This window comes from Lissotriton vulgaris, chromosome 7, assembly GCF_964263255.1.
Source record: "Lissotriton vulgaris chromosome 7, aLisVul1.2, whole genome shotgun sequence".
NCBI lineage: Eukaryota > Metazoa > Chordata > Amphibia > Caudata > Salamandridae > Lissotriton > Lissotriton vulgaris.
Window position 1 is genome coordinate 1,380,442,622 of NC_141695.1, and position 23,076 is coordinate 1,380,465,697.

Genomic DNA, 23,076 nt, shown 5'->3' on the forward strand with positions numbered 1-23,076 from the left:
TGTGAAGTTCAGTCATAAATCCTAACCATTCAAAATATAGAACCACACATTTAGTTGAAATAATCTATCTCTAAATAAAAGAATCCATATGAGGAGGGCTTTACTCAACAATACAATTTCTATCACTTACAGACCAAGAAATGGTTCTCAGTGGTTCTCTTAGATTGGGCAAGGGGATCAAGTTAAAGTCCATGGAAATGGGCAAGAGGAAATGAAGCATAAATCAGGAAGTTCAAGTCTGGTTTCTCACCAAAATGCTTTAAGTGCAGGTTTGTCAGCAAGGGCAATAAATAAAGGGGCATAACCGAGAGAGTCTGGCAGGTTAGAGACAAGGAAAAGTGATAAGGGTCATCCCGAGTTTAAACGTAAGCTCTCCTCAAAAAGGGCCATCAAAAGCATTCGTAATGCAAAAAGCATACTCCTACTCCTGTGCGTCCGTAGTTATATAGTTCATATTTGTCCTCATGACATCAGTGGTCAGTCCAAAATGGTCTGATAGTCATGTGATCATCCTTCGGTCTTTCCAGGTACAGATTGTTACTCTGGCATATTTTCTCACACTTAAGTCCTTCCTTCCTCACAAGTTAGTTGACAAAGATCTTGCTACTTTCCACGCATATGGGGGAAAAGTCATTTTTCCACCTTTGTTGCCAAAAGGAATGTTGCATGAACCAAAAACAAATAAAGCAACATTTGAGAAAATGTATCTAAGTCCATTGCACAAGGCTCTAAAATAATGCAGCCTAAGGACAAAAACACAGCACAACATTTTTAAATTCAATATTTCATATTTAATTAAGTTAAAACATAATGGAATAAATCACACATCATATATATATATGTTCAATGTCAAGTATGGCCTACTGCCTCTATAAAAAGTAGCAACTTGTAAATTATTTCTAAAAGTCCAGTTTATTAGGACACTATACAATGAAGCCAATAGCAAGGCTAAGTTATCAAATTTATGACATCTCTGTTATCGAATATAAGGTAATCAGTTACTTAAACATCTTGAATTTGATTAATCCTACTGTCTCTACCTAATCAAGCATGCTAGCTTTTACGGTGCTGTTTTTTCTAGACATGCAAAGTGCACTTTTATGGTTAAGTGTTGTGTAAGGCAAGATCAGCTTTTACGTTGCTGCATCTATAATATTAAAGAATTTTATGGGGCACCTAAAGAGTATTGCAAAAGGAGATCCCCCTGTCCTAGCACTGAATTAGTGAGCTAAATGGCATCCTATGTGTATCATTTGTTTCAAACTGATCATACAAGCTGGGGGCTGTAATAGCAGTCATCAGAAGCAAATCCAATGGCTCGATCTAGACTTCAAAGTAAACAAGCAGAAATCAAAGCTGTGGAGGGCTGTAAGGTATAGAGAAATCCCAAAGCAAGAAGTTTAGGAGAGATGGGTTTATACGTGATTGACTGTAAAGAAAAGAGGGCAGTTAGTTGAAGCAAACTTTGAAGCACTATTGGAGGCACGGGTGCAGACAGACTAAGGAATAGGTTCTGCAAGATTGTTGCAAAGAGGACATCGAGAACTCAATGGTTTAACCATTTCAATTAACTGTTTAGTGTCCAATTATAAAGTGCTAAACCACTGTAATGTGGTGTAGCTCCAGGGTACCTCTTTAGTGGAAAAGATGTATGCGTCACTAAAAGCTCAATTTATTAACAGCGACATGATACTTGCTGGCTTCTTAAGTCTAAACACTTGATACAGCACCTTACATATTGAGCTAGCACATGATGTTTTAGCATTGAATATGCCACCACCAGCAGGATTGGGATTGTGCCAGCCAATATAAGGCCCACTGGAGATGGTGGCAAATTATCAGTCCACCTCTTTAGTTGTTTTTAAGTGGTACTGAATGCTTTATGAAGCTTGTTTTGTAGTAAATGTTTTTCTTGCTCAATTATACATTTAAAAAATGCAAATTAGCATGTTTTAAATAAATGTGGTTTTTACAAATGTACCTTTGGATCATATATTGCATTTTCCTTCCTTTATAGCAGTTTCAACCATGCAGAACTTGGGTTTTCTGAAGGAGTTAATTATTTATGTAGTATGCATCCTGTCCCTGGGTGTTAAAATCCAACGGCATTCCTAAAATATCATAAGTCTCTACAAAGGTTATCCATAAGCCATATGAAACAAACAATAACATAAGAGAAGAAAGCGCCTCCTAGAAATAGAATTTCTGTACTGTCTTTCGGAAAGCCTCCAGTTTATAGCTTCGCATGTATTGGGGTGGGGAATGCTTTGGTTAATTACAATATCTGGATTTCCAAGTCTGTCATTGTGAATGAGAGCAACTCCTATTGGTTAAGTTCCTGTGTTAAGGTCTGACATTCTATAATCCATTTATATCTGTGCTTTCTCCATTGTTGCTTTTCAGATGGACGAGCCTAGTGATGGCAAGTCCCCCATATTAAGGACTATGGGAGAGAAAACAAAGAAGCGTGCTCGCAGTTCCAGCTGCAGTAGTTCGGATGATGGACCAAAGAAGGACTCCACCAGCACAAAGCTAAAGAAGCCGGTCCCAAAAAAGAAACACTTGGACTTTAGTTCTGGTGAGCAATGCCCCTCTTGGGAAGGGGAGAACACTGCTAAGTCTTTCCAATCTCATTAGACATGTAAATATGATCTGTTGTCCCCAAAATAGACTGTTTGTTTTTCTAGAACCTAGACTGCTCTGGCTGATTCAGTGCTTGAGGCTAAGAGCCATGTCTGTGATTCCTATTATGCGTACCCATTACTGCTTCACTTTGTGACTTGACTGGCCCTTTCTTTGAAGTTCAGTTCCAATTGTATTTTCACATCATATCTCTACACCTCAGCATGCCCCTTAGCAGTTCAAGGGGACTGGTGATTTCTTCTGAGTTCATGGCTGTTGCAACAGTCTTCCAGCATGGCCTGCATCTCAGGGTTTTGATTGACCCTGTTTTGGACTCTTTAGTCAGAAAATGTAACAAAGTAAGTTGTATAATGGAATGCTTAGTTTATTATGTTGTATATTATCCGTCAACTGTTTACAACATGACCCACCACAAGAAAGCACCCTTTCTCAGCAACTTCTCTTTTATAAGTGCCTAACTCCAGAAAGGTCCTTAGAACATCAACTCCTTCTTCATCTCATAACCTGACTGCACAGCTGGCATAGCATAGCAGACCATACACATGATAATAGCACACAGCTAGATGTTTCTTGTCGGATACCTGGTCCCTGTTCAGGTTTGTCTATTTCTTGGGATTCAAAATTTAACTAGGTCCTGTTTTTGTGCCAGACTTTATAGCAATAAGGTCTTCAGATGTTGCTGATCAGGGGAGAATATTCTTCAGAAACTGGATAGATAGGGAAGACTCCTGCAGTATTAGGGGCTTTGTTAATTTGCCCTTTAATCTAATTCTGGCTCATCCTGCCATCCTTCATTTTGGTGAGTGACATATTGAACCACACACACGTTTCGATCAAATCCCTTAAGGCCAGCACAGCTCCTCTATGTGCTAAGCATTTAATCTGTCATAACCTGTTTCAGGAACCTTATGACGAGAAATTAAAACTTTGTTCAGCACATCAAGGTCTGACTCTTGGGAAAGAGATTAAGAGAAGCAGACATCTGACGTAGTTATCTTTCGCTAAAGATTCAGCATCCATTAATTATAAGGTGTCTGCTCAAGCATTGGAGAAATCACTGTAACCACCATGTGTTACCTCGTACATGCACACGTTTAATATACAATTAAATTGTCCAGAGAATATACTCTTGGTAGTGGGGGTGCCATAACTAAAATCACAGTATAACCAAATTAATCTTTAGTGTGTGAGTAAAGCCAATCCTATACTTCATGCTGTGCAAGCCACTTGCAAGGGGTTGTGACGGAAGATAGGAAAGGGGACTCGTGAACAATGGGAATATTTCTGGGCAATTGGAAGGTGGGAAGATATTTTGTATTGATATTTAGCACTTTTTGCCACTCTGGATCTCAGCAGAGTCCTATAAGTTGGCGAAATGGAGGAAGGGCATGTAGAGATGTTCTGCAGGTTTTGTTCCCCCTCTCTGGTCTGTGGGAGCTTTGTGTGGTTCATGATAATTGTATGTGACTTTGTTATGGTCTATGTGATGGTCTGCTGAGACTTATGTATGGGGCTGCTGAGTGTTATACAAGGTCTCTCAGGGACTAGGAGTGCTTTGTTTGGAAGTCTGTGATGCTATGTGAAGTTTACTTGCTCTTAAGGCACTCACTTCTACCTATCATTCTACAGCCAGGAATTAAATTTGCTGGTTGCCACCTTTCACATTTTCAGCCAATCCCTTTAATTTCAAGGACCTGTTGACTTTTGGGTTACCCCGTTAATTGTAACGCCTTTAATTTCATGGCTTTCAGAAAGATTTAATTAAGCATTTTCTTATGTACTACTACTTTTCAGATGTATACAATGTCTCATACTCTTAAGTGTTGAGTCTTAAGTGCCTGTTTACTCTTTCTGTTGGCAGCAGAAAAATGGACGGTGGCAAGGAATGTCATCCAATCCAAGTTATGGCCTGGATTTCTTTCACATTCATTTTAGAGCAGGGATTTTCAAATTTTTCCTTTGTCCAACCGCATTTACTTTTAATTTAATTTTCCAAATGTGCAAAGTTTTTATAATAGAAACACTGTCAATAATACAAGCTGAACAAACTCGCCACATTTCTTTGTGATGCTTGTCCTGATTAAAGCATTTGAATTAATAAATCATATCTTCAAATCTGAATAAATTATACATAGGGAAACTAACTTTGCCTTCACGTGAAACCGCCTTCTACCATAGATTCATACTATGGTACTCCAAACTAGCAACCAAACAGTTTCATTCGTTAGTGGTTGGCCCTAATGTTTTAGTGCACAAAATATTAAAGAAAAGTTGTTGACCATGACTCCAAAGAATATGATCTGGACGTAGGGCGATTGTAAATCTACACAATTGCAGTCAAACTGTTGCCACCTAAGGTTATCGTTCACATAATCTGGTGCACTGAGATTTGTTAAATGATCAAGTCTTCCCCTTCTGATCTTATTGTCTCGGAAAGTTCTTGTCATACTCTCACCTGGTATCAGAAAACTGGTGCTGGGGAGGTGGTTTCCTGGAAAGCTGGTGGAAAGAAGACCTAGCCGATGCCTGAGTTGAAAAAATAGGTTGTTAACCAAAAGGGGTATTTCTTTTACTTGAAGAGTAAATTAAGTTTATCTTCCAACTGAACCGAAGAGTGTGATTCCTTCAAAAGGTAGACGTAGCACTGCAGGCATCTGAACTGTGTTTGTGTGCCAGTCCTCTAAAAAAAGGTTTCTTAATGCTGCAATAGTTGCAGAAAATATCAGTGAAGTCTTAAACAGTTCTTTAAAGTTAGACATAAGAGAGAGCACCTATTGCTAAATAAGCTCCAGGATACGATTTCTTTGGTGCAGAGTCAAATTTCCTATCTGCGTGGTCCTTTAAAATTATGTCCTTGGGCTTTAAAGTACGGCCGATTAGGCTACCCATCTGTGATTCCACAGACATGGATTTTGTAACAGTCGTATCGTTATCGTCAATGGGATAGTCTCCACATAAACCTCAGATCATTAATCCGGTCTTGCTTCTTCTAAGGATCCCATCTACAACATGCTGATGTAAGGGAGGACCCGAGAATGGAAACAGCTGGAGTTGTTTTAGCACTGCTTCACCAGAAATACTAGGTAGCTCTTTAGCAAAAAAAGTGTTGTTATTCCGAATTTGTGACATTGTGTCTCTACATTCCTCTTAGATCAGAAGGGACTCCAACTCCTTCCTTTCATAGGCAGATTAATCTGACTGAAGACCTTTTGTGTCTCTGATCTGGAAGTTGCAGTGACAGGAGTCTGGGTTGCAGACATAATATCAAAATGTTTGTAGCAAGTGCTGCTTTAGATCATGTGCTCTGCAAATGTCTGAGTTAGAAGTGAGGCTAGTGGATCACTAGCTTCATCCCTTTAGGCACACAATTACTTCGTCTTTTTACTAGAAAAAGGCTTCTACACGGTTTATCAATTAGTTCATTTTGTTTGTTTTATTCTTTGTATTAAATTTCCCGTATTTTGTTTTCGATCATAGTGTTCAGTTTATAATTACATCTTTAACTTCAGACAATGTCTTATGGCCACTAAAACAGATAACTATAGCTGTGCATTTGCCCTACAACCAATACACTGCAAATGTCTGCCATCTAGTGATATCTTGTAGCTCCTCCCTATGTATACTATGCCCCTGGACAAAAACTTGAGATTTTTTTTCCCCACATCTGGTTTGAATACTCATCTCGATCTCTCAAATCAAGTTAGTACCGGAAAACATATGACGCCAGGCAGCAGTTTTATTTTTTTTAAACATGATCATCCGAGAACTCATTCTCAGCAGCTCCACAACAACCAGGCCGAATGATGTGGCTGTCGACTGACACAGCTAAAACAACTTGATCAGCGACAGGACATTATTGCTACAAGTAACTAACTGGGAAACAGACACCACATATGGGACTCCCAACATTGACCGCGGACAATCTTTGATAGTAGCCGCTCATGAAAGTGTCGCTTCTGTACATGCAGGAATGGCTGCCACTGTTTCTATTTTTACAGCAGCGATATTGGTGGCGCTGTTTATACCAGCAGACTCGCCGACATATCTTTTTTTTTTTTACGTTTGCCAACAAATTAGGCGTTCTACTGTGTCGCGACCACCTCAGATACACCTTATTTCCATTCAGCCGTTTAGCTGCATTTATCATGATCATTGCAGTTTTAATATATCCGATAATGCTTTCAAATACATTTTGGTTGCAGTGGAGCCTTGCACTCGGTTCCTCAGGGTCTAGCCACAGCTCACGGCTGACGCTAGCACTGTTTTATTTTTTTTGTAACCATATTTATCTGTACAGTACTTCTGAGAATTCTCAATTAAGAGTTTAACACTTAATGCACATAGTTTGCTGCATTCAATCTCTGGTTCATTTTCTTCAACATTCCCTTTAGAAACCAAACTATCCCCCACCCCCTTGAGTTGGGCTTATGCAAACGTGTCAGCGTGCCTACATATTGTTGGGTTCTCTTGCATGGATTTCTCACTCTCTGTGCATTATGGTTATGTATCGTCTGGTCCCTCTGGGCAGTATGCCCATTTTTCCGCTCTGGCTCTGCCAACCTCAGTGTTCTTGTCCCACTGCTATTGGCCCTCACACTCGCTCCCAACTCGCCCACTAGGCTTTCCCATGCCCTGGCTCTCTATTTTGCCTATTCCCCGGCTGGCTTCTCTGAGCAGTAGCCTGCCTTCTGCTCCTGTCCACTTCTCAAGTTCTCATTTCAAGGTGGCAAACCGTGGCTCTCCCGATGGCCTTCCAATTCCTGGCTATCTCTCTCTTGGCCAGGACATGGGCTAGGTCCGGAAACTTTCCAGTTACTTTATTTTTGGTTGTGTGGGGTAACCAACCGAAAAGGAAGTGCTCTGGGGTCTGCGGAAGCTCCTTGTCAAAAAGGTCATCTATCGCATGTCTTATCGCCTCCCAGAAAGATTGCAAAATGGGACCGCTCCAAAATATGTGACGCATGTGCGCCTCCCTCTCCCCGCATCTCGGGCACACTGCAGTTTTACCCCAAAATATCTCCTAATTCGGGTCGGTGTTAGATACGCTCTATGCAATACATAATAGTTAATCAATTTAAATCTCATATTCCTAGACGCTTGCGGGGTTCGCTCCAGGATTTTATTTGTGGAGTTTTGGTATAGGTCTCCCTTCACTCTCAGTCCTGCTCCAGCCCAGTCTTCCAGCCCTGCCCAGTACTCCCCCTGCGGAAGGGATATCAGGGGAATAGGAGATCACAACGTCCGCTCTTCACAAGTACCTGGCCCAGCAGCGCACCACCATACTAGTTTCAGCAATGTCGGCAGACGTATTCTGACACACTCGCAGCAGGATTTTTGCCAGAGTTGCGGCATCTGGCGCGGCCTGGTATTCCCTTTCCGGGTCACGATCCGCTGCCAGCCATTGGATTAGCCAGTATAGCTTTGCAGCCAAGTAGTAACCCTTGAAATCAGGCACCGCTAACCTGCCATCTTTCGTGGGGCGTTGCAATAAGGCCAACACTACTCTCCTATGCCCCGCATTCAAATGAATGCCGTCACCGTTAAGTCAAGCTCTTTGAATGCCACTCGTGGAATCCATACCGGGAGTGCCCCAAAGTAGTACAGCAGGTGTGGCAGCATGACCTTTTTTAAGACAGCCACCCTCCCAGCCACCAACGAAGGCAGTATACCTCAGAAGTCCATCTCTGATTTCGCTGACCTTATCGCTCTGCCCACATTTCCTTCTAGCAATTCCGCCGCTCCATGATAAATTTTAACTCCCAGGTACTGCAGGCAGCCAGGCTTCCACTTTAAATGTGCTAAGTCAGGCGGCGGGGGGGTATCCGGCGCCATTGGGTATAAGCTGGATTTTTACTAATTGACATTAAGGCCAGACACATTGCCAAACCGGACCTGCATGTCATGTGCCCTGTGTAGCTCATCAGTCGTATTCCGTAAGAATAGCAGTATGTCATCGGCATACAATGCTATGATATGTTGCACTGCACCCACCCATAGGCCCTCGTAATCCTGTCCACTCCTGGCCCTGTTCGCCAGTGGTTCCATAGCCAATGCAAACAAGAGCGGAGAGGGGGGGGGGGCATCCATGCCTCGTGGCCCTGTCTAGCCGAGATAGTCCGCCCAGTGCGCACTCTGGCCATAAACCCTTCCCCAGACCCATTCTAGCCAGGACTTCATAGAGATACGACCACTCCAGGCTGTCAAAGGCCTTCTCTATGTTCACAGCAAATACTGCCGCCTCCCGCTTATCGTACCCCTCCGAGCTCATCATAACCCGGAGTGGCCTGATATTTATGGCCGTGTTCCACCCGGGATAAACCCTGCCTGGTCCGCGTGGACCAGAGTTGGACATGTGGGGACGTAAACGTGTCGCTAAGATTTTACTTAGGATTTTGAAATCTTGTTTAACATAGACAACGGTCTGTATGCCTTGTAATCGTACGGTTCCTTCCCTGGCTTAGGCACTGGGCCACTTCTCTGGCCAGTTCCTCCGTATACGCTGCGTAAAATTCGTCCAGGGAAAACGCCCGTGCCCGGGGTCTTGTTCCTCGCCATACCCTTAATGGCAACACGCACCTCTCGCTGCGCGATGTCTGCTCCCAGCTCCTCTGCTTGTTCTGGGCTCAGCCTTGCCAATCGCAAGTCTGCCAGGTACTCTCCTACGTCTTTGGGGTCGTCATCTCGTGTCTTCTTGTATAATTTAGCTTAGTAGCAGGCAAAAACCTTGTTGATCTTTTCTTGCGTGTAGTGTCGAACTCCCCCATTCATCTTCTATCTCCAGGGGGGCGACACTAGCACTGGTATAAAAGATTTGCATGTCAAAGAAAGTCCTAACCACGATCAAGGAGTAGGTCATGTTTTTCTTGAGTGTATTTGCATAGAGCGCAGGCAATAATAAGACCACCATAACAAAAAGGATATTACTGGTCTGACAAAAAAGGTAATATGCTGCAAAATCAAAAACTATAGCATCTAGACCTGTGCTGAGCTGGAAAGGAATCCCATCAGCCCAACAAATGGCGGAACTTCATCATCTGGGATTTGAGGGAACCAGTATGTGATAGCACAGCTCACCTAGTGAAATCGAGAGCTGTCCTAAATCAAAACCACCTGTTATGGATCAGGCCATGATTGTAAGATCTGTGATGCTGAAAAACAATTTGCAGTGATACTAAATATAAGGAAAAACAAAAGTGCAATGTAAAATTGGCTACTATGACAACAGAGGTAACTTTATTATAAGCTTATCACAGTGTCCAGACTAAAAACAGAGTGTGGATAGTTTGTCAAAATAACTATCGTCAGTTGACTAGAGGGGGTCTACATCTTTCAGCCATTATAGGTAACAATGAACCTCTGGCTTTCTTCAGGACCAAAGACTACACTACTGCAAAAACTGTGTGGTGAAAAATAAATGAATAATAGTGATACATCCTACCACACTTTATGGTTCCATTGTGTAGGACGAATATTCAAAACATTAGATTCTTTCCTGGAAAAATACACAAGAAAAAAGACTGATAACAGTTCAAAACTACATGTTCACAGGTATTTGACGCATACACCTATTATTTTAATTATGTATGAGTAATCAAACAAGGATTTATTTAAATCTTTTCAAATAACAATTAAATTTTCATTAACTCACCCATTCTCATGGGAGTAATCCTCACCTCTACTGGCAACTGCTCAGGTGATGAGGCCCTGCTCTGTGAGTGGATAAAAATGGTAGAGGACTAAATCAGTATCCCTCCCTCAGTTTTCCACTAGCTTAAAAAAGCTAAAAACCTTGGTACATGGTATAAGCCAATAGATAACAGCATAATTGAGACTCCTTCTTTTCAACGAATGTACCATTGACTCCTGACTTTAAAAAAAAAATTTTTTTTTTTAATTACTGTTAGAAAATTAACCTAAATCGCTAGCATTCGATGTGTATAAAGATGTAGCCAAGACATGCTATAATCAATGGTATGCTGTATATGGTCTAGGCTTGGACTCAGAGTTGCAGCTAATGCTTGATCACTGATCTAAATGATTTCCTCAATTATCATAACCCTCCGGGGAGACGTTCACAGTGATCCCAAACGCCTCGCTCAGAGTGAGTTGTTAAATGACTTAATCAGAGGTTTTGCAATTGATGTTACTAAACATCTGCAGCAATATTAGTCCTAACACTGTATTACCGCCAGGCACACGTCATTGATGTACATAGCAACAATACCGCCAGGCTGTTTGTAATTCAGTCAATGGAATGCTTGCTGAATTGAGACCAATACCAAATGGAACTACTGGGTCAAAAAATGCATACAGAAATGTTTGCATATCTCTCTTCAGAAGAGTGTACAAAAATCGTTGTAAGCGCCTGCCTCAAGAGCAAGGAACACCGGGTTTAATGGCTGTTTGAAAAAATAATGCCCAGAAATGTATGAGCAAACTACAGGAGACCCAGAAAACACGCTACAAACCCGCTATAGTCAGGCCGCCCTACCTGTCTGTCGGTACCTCAGGCTATTCCTAAGCCAAAGCGGAGGTAAGCAGACTGACAGGAAGGGCCTTTTTATGCACATCACAATTAACACGTCACTGTTCATAAGGAGGACCACAGAGGGAACCAGAGCAGCAAGGGCTGCTACAGGAAATGGTATGTTTGTACTTCCTGTCTAGGTGGCGCTTGCGCAGAATGTGGCGGACCAGAAAGAAAACAGAGAAGCTCCCGCCTATGTGCTGACAGGAAATATTGCAATTGTGTTTCCTGCCTAATGGCGCATGCGCATATGATGGCGGACCCTAGAGGAAACACAACGGTGAACCGCATATGCCCAGACAAGACGAAGGTCTCCGTCGCACATGCGCACCGATGCATGATGCATCAAAAAGGGTCTAAGAGTCAAAGGGAACACAATGGATCCTGTGCGATACTGATTACTCAGCACCCGTATGTCAATCAGTATGAACCGATCAAACAACAATGTATCCATGAAACAATAAAATGTGTTAACTGAAAAAGATTTCGGTCAGAAAAAGAATCATACACATCAGACTGTGCATGTGCCAAATCTCTAGTTACACTATGACCAATACACGCCCAATGGATTAATTTACCACATACGAAAATTGATATTTGAAAATTATGTATGTGACCCAGAGACGGAGAATAAAACTGTGCACTGTTCCCTGGTAATATAATACATGTTGTTTAGGCCTAGCTAGCAGAGACATGACATAGTATCCATCGTACGTCCAAGCCAAAGTGTCCGACAGGCATGGCATGTTGCCCAACACATACCAGGGCCACAATGTTGGACGATGAACAGCCAAGTGCATGTGCTACAGCTGTTGAATTTGTAATTCATTCGACCATCTCAGCCTAGAAAGGACGATCTTGTGGTAGAGGAGCGAGAAGTGTGTACAATGGAAACCGGCAATAGATGTGGTAGTCATACCGCAAGAAGCAACACGTTATTGATCGTGTTATGCCATATTGTGACCGACGGAATGTCATCATTCAAACCTTCAGTGTCGCACTAAAGCTTGAAAATCCATTTTTGTTCCTTCAGAAAGAGGTATCGTGTAACATCACTGATATGTAGCGGAACAAAAGGTTGTTCCAAAACAACCCATCTCATCTCTTCCGCCTTGTGTTTCATGCTCAGGAAGTGACTAGTTAGGCGCGTTGCTTGTTTATTACACCTAATAGTGCTCTTATGCTCATTGATTCTCACTTTGACCTTTCTGGTCGTCATGCCCACATACTTCATGGAACATGGGCATGTGTTCATATAGATGACCCTTTCGCATTTGCAATTAGTATGCTTTTTGAGGAGCCAAGGTCTACCTGTCCCTATGTCCACCAAAAGGGTTTTCTGTGTCTGAGGGCATGCCGTGCAGGAACCGCATGGATAATGCCCTTGGACCGCAGGGAGGTTCCACAGAGTATGTGTTGGCTCCTTAGCTTGATGTATCGGTCTGGTATGAACTAAACTGTCCCGTAAGTTCATCCCCCATTTAAAAGAAAAGAGTGGTTTCAGAATGGTTTCTCCAGCCACATTAAGGATCCTCCAATTTCTGCGAACAGACTTTTGAACCTGATTGGACAGAGTACTAAAGGTGGTTGCAAAAGTAAGTCTGCCCAAAGGTGGTTTCTCTACTAGTGCTTCTAGAAGGGCGTCACAATCATTATGTGAGGCTCTTTTCAAGGCTCTACTCACCAGGCGTTTAGGGTAATCTCGTTGTCTGAGTTTGATTGACAAATCTCTAGCATACGTGACAAAATCCTGTTTGTCAGTGCAATTACGGCGGACCCGTAAAAATTGTCCAACCGGAAGATTTTCTCGGAGTGATTTTGGGTGATGGCTATTGAAGTTCAGTAATGAGTTTCTTGCCATTGGTTTTCTATACAGTTTGCTGCCCAACCTGCCAGCTGTCGGAAAAATCAGAATGTCCAGAAAGGGGAGTTCAGATTGGCTGTATTTGACTGTAAACTTCAGATATTGGTTCTTGGTATTAAGCCAGGTATGAAAGTCTGGCTTGGGAATCGCCACGCCAGATGACAAGAATGTCATCTATATATCTTTTCCACAGCAACACCTGATGGAAAAATGGGTTGCTGTGGTTAAGAACGCAATCTTTCTCAAAGATGAACATAAAGATTGGCTAAGCTGGGCGCAAAGACTCTACCTATCGAAGTTACATTGCACTTTTGTTTTTCCTTATATTTAGTATCACTGCAAATTGTTTTTCAGCACCACAGATCTTACAAAATGGCCTGATCCATCACTGGTGGTTTTGATTTAGGACAGCTCTTGATTTCACAAGGTGAGCTGTGCTATCACATACTGGTTCTCTCAAATCCCAGATGATGATGTTCCGCAATTTGGTGGGCTGATGGGATTCCTTTCCAGCTCAGCACAGGTCTAGATGCTATAGTTTCTGATTTTGCCGCATGTTACCTTTTTGTTAGACCAGTAATATCCTTTTTGTTATGGTATACTGTAGATTGGGGATAGAATATTACTTGGTCTATAAAAAGTTGTCCCTTGGTCTCCTTTTTAACTCTGTGTATTGTAATAATAAGACCACCACATAGCGACAATTTTTTTTCTACATTATTTGTAAGAGAATACCTAGAGTCTGAGATGATTCCAAAAGGCGCTTTGCATTTAAGATGTTCCAGGGGGCCGTCAATATTACTGGGCGATAGCCTCAACTCACAGTGCCTAACAGTATCATTTAATGATTTCAAACAACATTTAGTACCTGGCTGTGGACAGGCTGCATGGCTGGTGCTGGTCGCGTTCCGGATGTGGACTGGCGCAGACGGGCTTGCCTTTGGCATTCCAGCGGCGCACATATGCAGTGTATGTCCCATTAAATACCTTGGGAAAAGAACCACTAGAGCGCCAAAACCAAAAAGATGGCTACTCCTGTTTGCTAACCGGCAATTACATTGACAAAAAAATTCCCTTTTTCAAATTCCCCCTGTGTTTAAAAGCAATTAAAAGATAAAACAGTTCTATTTCAACGCTTTACAACTTCTAACTGACTGCTGCACGTCCGCGCTGTATGTCCCATTAAATACCCTGGGGCAAGAACCACTACAGCTACAAAACCAAAAGGATGACCGCTCTAAGAGGAACGCCGGAAGTGGGTTTTAATGAATGCAAAAGTGCAAGTGCAGGTAAGGAGAAGTAGTCCGTAATGGATAGAATCGAAAAGCACCTCGTGTTTGCTACCCGGCAATTACATTGACAAAAACATTCCCTTTTTCAAGTTCCCCTTTTTTAAAAAAAAGATAAAACCGTTGTATTTCACCGCTTTTTTTTTTTTTTTAGGTCCTCATTTCACTGTTGGCAAACACAAATAAACACTGACAGCCCTAATTCTGTCCTGGGCGCCTCGGGCTGAAGTTGTTGCTAATGCCTTAGGCCGGCCCAGCCTGCCCATTTATTCAGGGCGTGGTGTAATCATAGGACCCTGAGGCTTTAGACCAGCCTCATTTCTTTTCCCCACTCTATCGGGGGTTCCCACACCGTACTATTTACATTTTGTGTCATACCAACTTCCAAACGTGCGATTCTCAATGCAGCTCTAAGCCAATTCTCGTACAAGGGGGGCTCGGGTATTTCCAGATCTTACAGATCTCTCTACGAGCAACGAGGACAAGGTTAAAAAATAAAGCCACCTGTGTCTCCTTAAACCTACATACAAGATCCGTGTCTAACCCAAAAAAAATTCTGTGTTCAAATTAATTTTTAACCTTATAGATGCCCTCCAAAGCTCTCTCTACATTGGCCCAGAAAGGGTCTAGGCTGGGACATTCATAAAATATATGGATATCATCGGCCTCTAGTGATCCACATCTAGGACAACAGCATGGCAATGAGGCAAACTTAGCTATCTTTTTGGGGGTGTAATACAGCCTATTCAAGGCAAAAAAATAATTTTTCTTGAGAGAGGCAGACCTAACGAATCTGTAGAGATATTGGAGAGATGTTTCGTATAGTGTACTTGAGGCAACCTCTAAGGGAGATGAGTTCCAAACAATATGCAGCGATGGTGTATGCCTTTCCTCAACCTCAAGCATACTTCTGTACCAATAACCCACTTATTTTTTCCTATACCCCGGTGTTAAAAGGGCAGATTAAATGTCCCAATTACTGCGAATGTTGACCTTCTCTACAGAGAACCAGGAGCAAAGTTGTATGTATTTGAATCTGGAGAAGGAGTCTACAATCCTCAACCTCAGCACCTCCCAAGGAAGAACCCCTTCCGATGTTACCAGGTCAGACCACACTGTTATTCCTGCCCTCCTGATAGGAATAGAAAGACTGTCTTTAGGGCATATTGGTAAGCCAGGGGATTCCCAAATTGGGGCTAATTCAGAATAATATTTTATGCTCCATCTTGCCCTTACTCTAGTCCAAACTAAAAGTGCCAGTTTCAGAACCTTAAGACGTACCCTTTTATAGAACTTTGGAGCCCCAAATTTATACAAAAAACAGGGCCCTCCCCCTTCCTGACGAGCCATGATCCCTAAAATCTTTCCCCAGTTGGATTCATCTGGGTTAGAGAGGAGACTGTGGATGTTTTTTTAGCTGGAAAGCAAGAGCATACCCCAGGACATCTGGAAGAGCAAGACCCCCCCTTTAACAATCTTCTTTTCAGTTTCTTCCATGATAGCCTGGAGTTCTTATTGGCCCAGATGAAGCTTCCAAATGTTTCCCTGAATTCTACCAAGCATTTTATCTGGAAAAACCAAGGGTATCATATTAAAAAGTTATGTTAACTTGGGCAAAATCACCATTTTAACCAGATTGACTCGGCCATATATCGTCAGAGGGAGGTTCTGCCATCTCAGGAACAGCTGATCAATATCCTTGGCCACCTTCTTTATATTGATCTGGGGTATATTGATTTGGTCAGGAGTTATTAATATGCCCAGATATCTAAACTGACTACTTTGAACTCTTTGCCAGTTGTTAATCCCCCAACACATTGTTTCAGTTTTTAAGATGTTGATAAGGTAGCCTAAGTGTTGACCAAAATCAGACATTATCTCTTCTACTCTGGGGAATACCTCTGCCGGATTGCTTGTGTAGACCATCAGATCGTCCACGTATAACGCAAGCTTACAGCTGTAGTCATCCACTTTAAACGGTGTTATCCGATCGTCCAACCTCAACGCTTGTGCCAGGGGCTCAATATAAAGATTGAACAGGAGGGGCGAGATAGGACACCCCTGTCTTGTCCCCCTATTGATGTTGAAACGGGATGTCAATAGACCATTCAACAAAATGTTAGCCGAAGCACCTTCATAGCAACCTCTCAGTACATGGGGGAAGATTGTCCCAAACCCCATAATATTCAGAACATCCCATAGATCACCCCAGTTGACACGGTCGAAGGCCTTCGCAGCATCTTGTGCAGCCACTGCCAGGGGCTCCGACCGTGCCACCGCCAAATCGATGCTGCCAATCAGCTGCAAAGTCAACTCATGGATGTGCCTACCAGGCATAAAGCCCTTTTGGTCGAAATTAATGAGATGGGGAGCCAGTTTGGCCAATCTCCCCGCCAAAATACTGGTAAAGATCTTATAATCCGCATTTAACACGGAGATTGGCCGAAAAGAGTCTGCCTTAAGATGGTCCTTCCCTGGTTTTAATATAAGGACAATTGTAGACTGCTTCCAAGATGGTGGTGCCCTACCCTCCAGGCTATATACGTAGTTAAAAAGTTCACAGAGTCTTGGGAATAAAGCATGCTGAAGTGCTTTATATACCTCGCCAGGGAGGGCGTCGGGGCCAGCTGCTTTGTTATTTTTTATCTTTTTTATGTGAAGACTAACTTCTTCATTCGTAAATGGTCTATTCAAGATCTTGCGCCCTTCATCGGTCAATTTAGGTAGGGCCTTGCTCTCCAGCCACCGAATTGCATTTATAGCACTTGGAGACTGTTCTTCCTTATATAATTCAGAGAACATGGTAAGAAGACATTCTTCCATGTCCTCTTGTTTGCAGGAGACAGTGCCCTGATCATCGATAAGTACGCGGCCCACTGTGCTTTGACCTTCTGATCCAACAACCCTCGATATTCAGATCGTAGGCATTCTAGATCTACCAGGATCTGTGGTAAGTTATCCACCTGTGATTTGTGCCTTAAGCTCTCCAGACTAGAGATTTTGTCTTCTAAAATTGTAAACTTTGCTGTTCCCTGTTATTAGAACAGATCAGGCTGTGAAACTGGCCTCGAATATAGGCCTTATACGTGTCCCATACTATTTCAGTTGGTGCTGATCCCCTATTATCAGAGAAATAGTTAATAGTCGATGTGGAAACCATGGTAACCATATCTGGGTCATTTAGGGCTGCGCTTTTTAAAGTCCACCTGGGAGTGGTCGCTCTAGTAGCCACCCCTTTTGAAAGAATAAACATCACAGGGGCATGGTCAGATAATATACTTGGCAATATTTCTATCTCTACTAATCTGTCTAGACATAGTCTATCTACGAGAACATAGTCCAGTCTAGAGGCATGACTATGCTTTTTACTAAAATATGTAAAGCCCAGGCCATTCCCCTTCTTGACCCTCCAGCCATCAATTAGGCCAAGCTCGTGCATCATTTTTTTCATGGCACGTCGGGATCTTGGAGCTACAATATGGCGGCTATAGTTGGACCGGTCCTGTTGGGGGTCTAGAAGGACATTAAAGTCCCCTCCTATAACTAAAGGGGTATTAACCTCAACCAAATTAGACTGTATTTTTAAAAGACTAGAAGGATCGTCTATATTTGGTCCATAGTATGATACAATGGTTAATTCCCTTCCACTAAACTCAGCTCCTGCCAGGACCCATCTTCCTGACTGGTCCGTTGAACTGAACTTTAAGGTGCCTCCACTACCCACTTTAACCAAAATGGCGACTCCTTTATTTACCACGGACTGCCCGGTGCAACAAAATGTAGCTATCCATCTGATCTTTCCAAAGAGTTCCCTTGCCTCGGGGACACTTAAGTGAGTCTCCTGGAGAAGAATTATTTTAGCCGGAGACTGCTCTAAATATTTTAAAATTAGCCTACGCCTCCGTGGACATCGAAGCCCATTAACATTCCAGGAGATATAGGATATGTTATTATCCGCCATCATCTAGTCTCTCTCCCTCTAAACCCTGGTACGCCCACTTATCTGAATAGAGATTCCCATAAACTATTGTGAAATAAGGACATTTTTTCTCTTTTTTCCTTTCATCACCCACCTCCACCTCCCCCCACCCTCCCTGGGGAACCCTCCCTTCCTTCATGAGCATTAAGTTCCTTGACGGAACCTACTCCCTCCCCCTGGTCTGTATGAATTAAACAAAAAAAGGTGCGTATTTTTCTAGAGTGATTTAACTTGATTAACTTGGTGTATCAGCAGTAAATACTGCATAGCAAACATTAGTAGGGAGAAAAACGAAAAAGAAGATATAGTATTCATACTACCCCTACCGCCTGACTACCAACTGCATTGCCTCGCCATTCCCCTCTTTACCGCCCCCCCTGTTTTTTTCAATCAGACTATCTGCTTCTTCAACATGACGGATGTTATGCATGTGATTATTCCACATTACGCTGAGTGAGGCGGGGAATCTAAGCTGGGCACGCGCCCCCAATGAGTACAAAGTCGTGAGTGTCTTCCCCATCTCCCATTGTTTTGTTGCAGTAATATGGGAGACATCAGAGCGTATTGTGAAGGAGAAGGGACTAGAAAAGGATGTTGATCTTATTGAGCCTGCTTTGAGGGCCAAGGACAAAATCTTCTCTGTGATGGTATATGTCAAGAAATTGACAAGGATCTTCCTGGGGCGCTCCTTCGCAGGGTTCCTTCTATACGGGTCCCGATGCACTCTCTGGATATCTGTCATTAAATCTTGATCAGGATAGGTTGAATCCTTTAGGATTGTTCTTTTCAGAACCGCAACAATAAACGCCTTAATATCATTACCCTCGAGATCCTCTGGCACATTCAGGAAGTATGTCACCGCTTTACCACTTCTAACTAAACAGCGCACAGTTTGGGAACCACTGTAATAGAGCCTGGACTTACCAGGGGGCTGAGGATTATTTTACGCTTCAAGACATAAATAAATTGTATGCTTGCTTAACTATTGTTCCCCTTCTTCCTGCAGATGATAGTGCTAAGGTACCTTCACGCATTTGCTGCTCTCTACAAAATAAATAAAGAAATCCTGGTTGACTTCCAATAACCAGGGAACCAACTTTGTGCTTATTAGTGTTCTTGGAGCCCCAAAATACTAATCCAATTTTCCCTCTAGAGTTTCTCTGAACGCAAATGTGACTAGACGTACATTACTTTTCACTTTTTGCTTTAAAATGCATTTACTACAATTGATTAATGTATCCTTGAGTTTGAACATTATTCTGATATCCCCATAAAAAGTTCTTTTTTTATTAAATTTTTAAAGCCAGAGCCAGTTCTAAGATGAGTTTTATTTTGCACAATTGAATAAGCATTCATGTTAGTTGAGGTATTGAAATGCCCTATTGAGGCATCTGAATAAGATTGGCACAGGTTGAATTTCAGTCCATGCTTTATAAGGGTTTCTTGATTTGCAGCACCTGAATTCATTGTGTAGAACACTCTAGTTGGTAGCAAGAGTATTCGTTTTTTTCTCTCTTCTGATTTCCTTTTGGAATTAAGGTACACTCTACTTTTTTGGTATTTGCTCAGGTAACTTTTTTCCCATCTCATTCAAAAAAAGATATACCTTCCTATCTTGATGGTATTTAACCATTCCTGCATTCTTTAACTATGTTGGTGGATTAAACCTAGTTTTGATTTCTCATCAAAATCTGGCCATTTTGCAAACAATACAGCAAATACAATGAAGCATCTCTAATTCTGTGATATTTGTGTTTGTTTCTACTGCTTATCGGGTCTCAAATTGCATCTGCAAATGATTCCCCATAAACATGTTTGTTTTTCAAAAATTTGGAAAAGAATTGCTCGGAGGAGTGGTTTTGTTTCTAGAACTGTGAAATAATGCTTATGAAGTGGTGTGGTTAGAATTTTTCCAACGGCCATATTAAAGGATGAGTCCCCTTAGTCTTACATATGTATTGGGTTTGCTCTTTCTTAAAAGCCTCACATTTCACTTCACATCTCATTCACTTCCTATCTGCATGCTTCTTGCTTACTCCCCCCCCTTCTCTTTTCGTGTTCACTGCTTCCATCCCTAGTCAGCCCACTTTGTTTTCTATTTGTGGCTCAATTTCACACTCTTGTCCGTTTCTTCCTTTGCCCAGGTTTTCATCTTTTTCTTTGTACTTTACTCCTCTTTCGTCTACCTTTCTTGCTTTCCACTCATTCCCCTTCTTCGTTTCAGTGTGTTTCCCATACCCATGTCTTTTGTCTTCTCTTTTTCCCATTTGTTTCCTATCCCTTACAACTCTAGTTTTTAGCCTGCAGTCTTTCCTCTAGCTCTCTGCCATTCTTCGCACCACTCTTCTCAGTCACTACTGACTTGTCTCTTTCTTTACTCAACTCTCTTAATCTCTTCCCATCTCCATATATCGCTCATCACCCTTTCTACTTCTCACTGTGCACCCATATTTCCATTTTACTTGCTGTTTTTCTTTCATTCTTTTACTCCCTTCTCAATGTCCCTCTTTGTCGTAATTCCTCTTCTGCTTTCCACCTCCTTAAACTTGAATGAAGGTGTTGCTCCCCAGCACATAATTGTTTCACTTTTTTCAAGTTCAGTATGTTTCTGCTTTCTTTGACCTCTTTGCATCTTGTTTAACAGAAGAACACTCTGATACGGGCAATACCAGGGATACATCCAAGGAGACCACAGTGAATCTGCCAGCTGCAAACAAGTCTGGCAAAGAAATGTCAGCTGATGGGTTGGTCAAGAGTTCTAGCCTTAGGAAAGAAGCAAATATTCCAAATGGTACATTATCCAAGGAAAGGGGTGCTCCTAATAGAGGATCATTGAAAGGGAAAGCGAAAGAAGAGTCAAAGGTGAAGGAAATTCCAAGAAAAGGAAGTCTATTGAATGCAAGATATTCTGAGAGTAGCTCTGAAGGCGAAGAGTCAGAAGAGCCAAGAAAACTGAAAAAGCCAAGAAAAAGGCCCCAGGAAAAAAAAATAACCGAAAGTAGCTCTGAAGAGGAGAAAGAGGAAATAACTATTGCAGATTCCAGAACAGAGAAACTGACAAAACCAAGTCAATCCCAGGGTGATACCGCAGGAGGGCCAAATAAATCAACAAAACTAAAAGAAAGGTCTTTAAATACAACTTTGGCTGAGACAAGCGAGGAGGAGCAAGAGCCAAAAGAAGAAGCCAGTCAAAGAGGAAAGCCTCCAAAAGCAAATAAGGCTAATTATTCTAATGACAGCAGTGTGGAAGAACAGGAGGAGGAGTCAGAAGGAAGGAAGAATAAGACAAGCAGCAACGAAGTGGCAAAGCAGAGAAATAACACTAGTCAAATAAAAACACACACAAAAGCAAGAAAGGGCTCAAAGGAAAGCGAGGGCAGTGAGGAGGAAGTAGCCACCAAAAATGAAGAAATGCGGATAGGAAGATCACCCAAAAAAGTATCTTTAAGCAGTAGCGAGGAAGAAGAGCCAAAAAAGCATAGTGGTCAGAGGAAAAAGGCACTGAAAGTCAAAAGGACCAAGAACGGTGATAGAGAGCAGAAAATGTCACTAAGGGATGGCAGTGCAAAAAAGAGAACATCTAAAGTGCAAAAGGTTTTAAGCGGAGGTGAGAGCAGCGAAGAAGAGATGTCTGAGAATAATCCAACTCCAAGAGGGATTTTACACAAATCAAGAACGACTAGAAGCAGCGAGGAGGAAGATGAGAACATGGAAAAACATGAAAAGACAAGTAAAAAGCACTCCAAAGCAACTGCAAGTGATAGCAGTGAAGAAATGGATGAAGAACCAAAAGCAAAGAAGGTGCGAAAGGCCAGTAGTGAGGAGGAGATGCCAACAGAAAAGCAAAATATACTGACTGAGAATAACATGAGCACCAAGAGCAGAGTCTCTTACTCTGGAGGAGATGCTCATGAAGCTTCAACTGAAGAGAGTGCTAGTTCAGAAAGTGCTGATGAAGAGGACCTGACTGGCAGGAAAATGAAAGGTGAAGCTCCTGCCAGAACTCACACAAAATCTAGAATGGATGACAGCTCAGAGGAGGAGACCAAGGAAGAAGAGGCTCCAGTACTTAACAAGGGAAGAAGTGGGACTGTACAGAAGACAAAGGGCACATCCAAAGTAACTGCAAAAGCAGACAAAGTGACTGGGTCAAATTCTGGCAATGATTCAGACAGCAGCAATGGCAGCAGTATGGCCAAAGACAGCCAACCCAAGAAAGACCATCATGGTGGAGGCTCAGATACATCTAGCAGCAGCGATGATGACCCAGTGGGTGATGGGAAGAAGCAGAGTGCCAATACCAAAGAAGGGAAAGGAAAGAAACAAAGAAAGGTATGTAAATGCTGTGCTTTTCATAAAGGAAAGGTAAACAGATGCATCTCTCAATTTGTAGAGTATTTCTTGACAGCAAGCAGAGAGAATGTTCAGAAACATGGCCTACCTTTTCCCAGTGTCCTAAAGCTGGTGTGTATGACTGAGCTGAGATTTTTGATACTCTTGTTTCCTTGACTCTGTTAGCGCTTCTGGTCAGGGGTCAAGGTTTACGAGGTAGTGATGGAGCTCTGATACAATATAACACAGGTATGTATTTTCAAGACTATTCATCCTCACATCACTGTGCCAGCGCTCTTGCCAACTCCAGTGGTGCTATTCTGAGGACCTCACTAAACCATCCAATCCATAGAGGGTATGTGAAATTTTATAAACATATTTTTATGGGACAGGGTGCATCCTCAATCTACTTGTCTTGTACCAAAATCCATGTGTCCCTTTT

General features: G+C 42.2%; 1 protein-coding gene across 2 annotated transcripts in view; it reads left to right on the forward strand.

Annotated features, from left to right (window-relative positions):
* The window catches only part of HIRIP3 (HIRA interacting protein 3), a 135,602-nt gene that overhangs the window by 21,094 nt on the left and 91,432 nt on the right, over positions 1-23,076 (forward strand). For both annotated transcript variants that reach the window (XM_086932100.1, XM_086932099.1), the window contains 2 exons: positions 2,404-2,578; positions 20,947-22,634. In XM_086932100.1, the coding sequence (XP_086788226.1) occupies positions 2,404-2,578; positions 20,947-22,634 (1,863 nt within the window). The remainder of the gene's footprint in view (positions 1-2,403; positions 2,579-20,946; positions 22,635-23,076) is intronic.